At 34.4% G+C, this 6,324-nt stretch overlaps 1 protein-coding gene across 2 annotated transcripts in view; it reads right to left on the bottom strand.

The window, feature by feature from the left end:
* HOOK3 (hook microtubule tethering protein 3) overlaps positions 1-6,324 on the bottom strand; it is a 91,935-nt gene that overhangs the window by 13,120 nt on the left and 72,491 nt on the right. For both annotated transcript variants that reach the window (XM_065657922.1, XM_065657923.1), the window contains 5 exons: positions 6,086-6,120; positions 5,198-5,280; positions 3,159-3,259; positions 467-571; positions 263-334 (listed from right to left, as the gene is read on the bottom strand). In XM_065657922.1, coding sequence (XP_065513994.1) covers positions 263-334; positions 467-571; positions 3,159-3,259; positions 5,198-5,280; positions 6,086-6,120 — 396 coding nt within the window. The remainder of the gene's footprint in view (positions 1-262; positions 335-466; positions 572-3,158; positions 3,260-5,197; positions 5,281-6,085; positions 6,121-6,324) is intronic.

Below are 6,324 nucleotides of genomic sequence, written 5' to 3'. Positions count from 1 at the left end.
AGTGGACCATCAAAGATGAAAGTAAATTTGAACACTGTAAGTCAGTGTAACTGAAGGACTGTAATTCCAAAATAGTAGTCTGAGGTATCCTTCTCTCAGAAAGCACCATTTCCAGTTTTAAAACTTGAAAATAACATACATGTTCTTTTCTGAGTGTTTGAAATTGCTTTTCAAACAAAAAACCTGTAGATGAATGGTGTTATGAACAACCCAGAAACAACTTTTTACTTTTTTTTTAATAAAAAGTTTGGGATATTCTTACCATATTGTACCAGGCACTAACAATAAATTTCTCCTCCATTTCTCTTTGACTTTTTGTTTTTTCATATTCTTTCTATAAAGCAAACAAAAAAGTATAATTTAAAACCAAAGTATAATTTAAAACCAAAGTATAATAAAAATATCAGTCTATACCTAAAAATCAATGAGGAAATAAGCATCTACCAGGAAACATGAGGATTACTACCTCCAATGAATGAAACATTCTGTCCCGCTCCTGCAACTGATTTTTCAGAGCCTGAATCTCAGGAGCTGCACCCTGGTTCTGCTTAGGATCTAATGTGCGAATGACCTGTAAGAAAAAAACAGTTTAATTAAATCCTGCAAAAGCAATCTGATTGAAGGGAAGGACATCAAGGAATTACAACCTTTTAATTCAGGATAAGAAATAAAAAAGTGACTTAAAATCTCAGTGGTAAGAAATGACACTCCAGAATAAAACAGAGGGATGTGCAGTTTTAAGAAGCTGACTCCTGTAAAACAATCTTGAAAACAAGCATGACAGAGGCTCTGCCTCAGCCATGATATATCAGACCTGTTTTTCAAGACTGTGAAACAGAACTACTGATAGGAAATAGTGACAACTAAGAGGTTCAGTATCCCAGACTCACATAAGCAGTTCCTAAGCCCTAACTGCCCTACTTTGGGGCCACAGTAGTAGGAACATCTTCTCAAACCTTTTTCTCTTTATAGCTAAGGTTTACCTGCCTGTCAGTTGAGGAAGGATTGCTTTGATCCTTATGGAAAGATGCCCTGATTCACCTACTTGGGATATCAGGTGCTGTCATTTCTACCTAGCTCTGTTAAGCCAAGAAGCATCCTGTGGCATATGCATGATCATTATGTTACTTAATAAGATGAAGGGACACATGGTTATGTTTGTATGTGGCATCCATCATGGTATCAAGAGTGCTAGCAAACACAGAACTAAACCACAAACAAATCCAACAAAATGCCTAGATTCCTAAGCCTTTCATAGAAAATAGCTTAAAACATTTTAACAACCTCTGGATATATAGAAAAAGACTTCACCTCTTCTGTCTTTCTACCCATTTCAGAATTGTGTCTAGATGCTGAAATAAAACAATGATTTAAATTTTAGTAAGTAATTTTTACTAATAGGTACCCATGAAGGAAGATTCATAAAAGTGTTTCAGAGAAAATACAGATTAGACCTGGATACAGTTTCCATAGTAGAACACTATAATGAATGTACTCATCTTCATAAATAAATAAATAAATACTGAAAGTTGATAAGAAGATCACAAAAAGCTAACTTAACTAAAATGATTAATGCCACTGCTGTATAAAACACCCTATAGTAACACAATACATACAAATAAACAAATCTTATTGAAAAAGGAAATTGTGACTCTGGCTTTCATTGGAATACTCTGAGACACAGTCAGCAACATAAGATGTAAAAAAATAGATTAAAAATTATTTGGTTAGACTTCCTGAAGACTTTTGAAATGTCTCCCAAGAAGACATTGAGGAAACTACACAGAAGGAGGGAAACAAAGTTTTGCCAAATTAGGAACCTACTTACAGATTTCAATTTAACAATATGCAGCCATAGCAAAGATTTTTATACTACCATGATTGGTAGAACAATGACACTGCAACGCTTTTAAGAAAGTCCAATAAAACATCAAGTAAGTAGGAAGAGGGGAAATGGGACTGTGATTGAGACCACAATATTGCCATTCAAAGTTGGTAGTATAGCCACAACCTCAACATCATACTTAAATATTAGCCACCTTCTCAACAGAAACATTTATTAAACAGTAAAGGCAATAAGACTGCTGAACATCATCAGAGAAATTTAACAGCTCTCACAGGTGGTTCAGCTAAAAAGATCACTTTACTCAGAAAAAGCAACAATAAAAGAGTCTGTATTAAAACTGTTTCTAAGCCACTTAGCTAAACCAGAACATAAATAGAAATCAGAGGCAAAAGATTAACAGAGAAAGCAAAATCAAATTTAAATTGTTAAAGATGGCTCTGGCACCTGCGTAATTACATCTGCTTGTGAATTCTGAGCCCCTCAAAAAGAATAAGCAATTTATGTAAGTAGCTAGGACCTGACAAAATCTGAAGTAGCTGACTGAGCACCACAAGAAGCCTAAACCATCCAGAAACACAAATAAAAAACCCCCAGCCATCTGTGAAGGAAAGAACCTTTAGCTGTCTTTTCCCTCTCTGCCAAACTGATAAAAGGAGAGTTTGTTGGTCCAACCTGTGCCTGTAGTTGGTTTTACTAAGCTACATTTTTGTGTATGATGAGGTAGAACTCTTCATGACAACTGTGCTTGTCACAGAGTACTTTTCCTCAAGGAGCTTCCTTCCCTTGAGCTGGTTTAGATGGGTGGTTCTCCAGTTCTAAAATACAGGACAGCTATTTCAGTTATTTCTGTACCACCAGTCCTAGTACAGACACAGCTTTAGCTGTTCTATACATTTGTTACTCACAGGCAGAACTCCAGAAGAATTTCTGCAAACAAATAGGTTATCACAGCATTAGAAAGGTTTTAACACCCTCTCCTTGTCATCAGCCAACATCTGGCATGCTTAACAAGGTTTGTGTGGTGACTATCAAAAATCTGTAGCAGTGAGTATACATTTGCACAGAGGCATCAGAGGGGCTCATGAATAGGTAGCAATAGGGGACAGTCATGAACACAAAATCAGGGTAAAATCTTCTGCAGTTAATGAGGTATTAGGTATCATAATGCTAAGATACAAAGACCCCACTGTACCTTCCTTCTGTTTTACTTGCTAGTGCGTATACAGATACATCTTTTATTTTTATTCCTGCAGAGTGGACATGTGGTGCAGTCTGTCAGAGAGGGATGATTAACGTGGAATCATAAACTTACACTTTTGGCTTTTTCCAAATACTTTTTGTATCGCTCTTCCATTTGCTTCATTTCCTCCTCTTTTTTCCGTAAAGCTTCTTGTAATTCTTCAATTTTGAGTGCTTTGTGTCAGAAGATGCATATATTGGAAAATAACATAAATATATGATGTTTATTTTCATGTTCTTCAACAGACTTTTAAGGTACAGCTAGAATTTATTTCAGTTAAGAAAAACTAACATAAGGAGCCTGTATGTTGCAGATACGATAGTTTTAATTACTGAATAGGTCAGAAACACATTAAAAATATGTACTGTATAATCCCATGAGATTGCTGGTTTGTAAACAAATTTTGTGTTTTTCAAAAATCATGAAAAAATAAAGAGAAATGGAATCGTAAATCAATCCCATTACTGAATGTGAGTTTACTAATGAATTATAGATTCTATATCTTGGTATTGTAACTCAAATAAATACAAGGGTTTTTTATTTCATGTAAGAGAATAATTCTTAACAGGCACAACTCTTGATTAAATCTGCTGAACTGTAACACTGGACACAATTTATCTGACTTGAGACACGAATATACTCAATTTTTCCCCCACATTTCCTTAAGCAGAAATGCAAACCAGTACAACACTTTCATTGTACAGCATTTTCCTGTGCTGATATAAGACTATATCAAGATACTATTGCTTACGTATCATCTTAGAAAAAAAAAAAAAAATCAATTGCTTCTTCCTGGATCAAATAGCATATATCATTGATGTCTGTTTCTCAGACAATGTGAGATAATTGGCAACTCTCAGTCCATCTCTTTTGCAGCCTCATTTTGAAATGTTCGTCCATGTTTTTCCTAAGATTTTCTCTCTAAGCACTTGGAAAACACTAGGCTGGCAACAGAACCAAGTAAGATTTTTCACTGATCAGTAAGAGGACCAAAGCAGATGTCCTCCAGGATTGCAAGAATCCATTTTTCAAAATGTGCCACAATTCTTGTACAATGCCCAAGCATTTGGGCCATATCCAGGATAGTTAAAAGAATCTAAAAAATAATTCATACACATTTTCTGAGCATGGAAAGAAAGGAAGTACAACTATTTTTATTTTACCAAGACAAAAGTTCAGACACAGATTTTTAAAAGTAACTTGTAACTTCAGTAAACTAAGTACAGAAGTCCCAATATGTCCTAATATTTAGCAGCTAGAGTAAAAATTTTGCTACTACACTCGCATGGAAGATTATCAAGTATGACAGGATTATGCGTTTATTAACTACTCATTACGTCCCTGAACCTCATCTCCAAGTGTTCTAACACTTCCTAAGATGTGGAATTTGTAACATATTCTGCACTTTTACCTAAACACAAATGAAAATTCTTTTTAGATACAGAATGTATGCAGTGAGTAGTGAACTGATATTTCTATCTTCCTGTATGTCTTTATTAATAAAATAGCTTTGGCACAAATCAGAGAAGCTGCCAGTGGTTGCAATGTTTTGCTGCTGCCTTCTATAATAAGTAGCCTTCAAAAAATATATACCTTCTTCAATACTTCTCAGGAAAAATGTAGCATTAATGTGCTAAAAAACAACTGGATGCTGGGTTCTGGATACCATCTGAGCAATGTGATATATATCCCTACGTTCTCTTTGACCAGTGTGTGAAAATTTTCTCCAATTACAACACAGTTCTGAAAATACAGTGAAGGAATATATATCGAGAGTAAAAACACCCAGTGATGGCAGCAAGGATCTCCTATATTAGGGTCTTAGGACTGAGGGTCAATGACAGACATGTCAGTGACTTGGTATTTCTATGGCCATTGTAATTTACTATGGTGGTCTCTAAAATGTGATACCCTTAATTTCAAATGTTAGAAGCATCTTTTTGGTCACCATAGCTTCCAGAGAAATTAACACCATGCATATATCACTGCCATTTAAAATGTACATTTTGTTTATCTTGCACATCCTATAGGTATTATAATTAAAGACCTTGCACATACTTAACTTGCAAATACTTAACAAAGAAAAGATATGGACTGCACATGTAACTCACAACTGTTATTGCATCTTGGTTCCAAATCCTCAATAATAGCTCTTTTCTTCTGTAGCTCATTGTTAGCTTCATGGAGTTTCTCACTGTTACAAACCATAAAAGCACATATTGTTTTCCCAATATTGTTACTGTTCTTGATTGAACATTAAGTGATATTAAAAAAAATCCTCAGATAGTGATATATTTCTGAGAGCATGATTGATTTTTGCTGTGGAGCATGAGGACAAATGACAATGTCAGTGTGGAAATACTTGTTAAAAAGCTGAAAAACATTATGGTATATGGAGAACTGTAATAACGAACAGCTCCATTCTCAGTAATTATAAATTTAATTTAGAACTTACAGTTAATTGCACAATGCATGCCTACAATGAATACTCGTCATTGAGACTGCATTTAGAAAAATGGCTAAACTCAAAGACAACAGAAACTAGTTTTTTATTTGCAAGCCAGTCAAAAAGCAAACAGATCTTTGCATTTTAGGGAATAGTTGCTGAAATAGCAGAACAAAATGATAACACTTCCTAAAATGTTACCTTTTATGCCATAACGTATACTAAAAAGTAAACAAATTAATTTTGTTTACATTAGCATGCTTTCCTCAGAACAAAATTACTTACTCCACCTGAGTAAAGATTTACACAGTGTTCAGCAAAGTTTTCTAACCACCACAAAACAACGGTTCCTTCATCACATATTGCTTTTACAAAGGTTTTCTATGAGATGGAAATAGTATCTGAATAGCAGATTCCCAAGCATTCCTGTGTTATCTAATTTCTTTTAGTTGCATATTTTCCAGATGCATGATTAGTGACTATCTGCCTTCCTTACCATATGGAAAACACACTATTTGAAATAGTAAACAAAATACATAAACAAAATACTTACAGATGTTCTTCAAGTTTCTTTTTCAGAAGAACTGACTGAAATAGAAAGTGAAATGTTTTATTTGAATATAATGTGGAGCTTTAACATAATTTCAAAATTATTTTAAAACATATAGTTTCGACATTCTAACCAAAATCCAACTTTTTACTTCACTCAGTTTTAGATCACAATTGTAAAGCCATCCTCTGTGGTAGCAATCCTTCTCTCCACAGCTGTGTGACTTTCCTGAAATTAGAGTG

Source organism: Caloenas nicobarica, chromosome Z, assembly GCF_036013445.1.
Source record: "Caloenas nicobarica isolate bCalNic1 chromosome Z, bCalNic1.hap1, whole genome shotgun sequence".
NCBI classification, from domain to species: domain Eukaryota; kingdom Metazoa; phylum Chordata; class Aves; order Columbiformes; family Columbidae; genus Caloenas; species Caloenas nicobarica.
The sequence above is the reverse complement of the archived record's forward strand: the minus strand, read 5'-3'. Positions and strand labels throughout refer to the sequence as shown.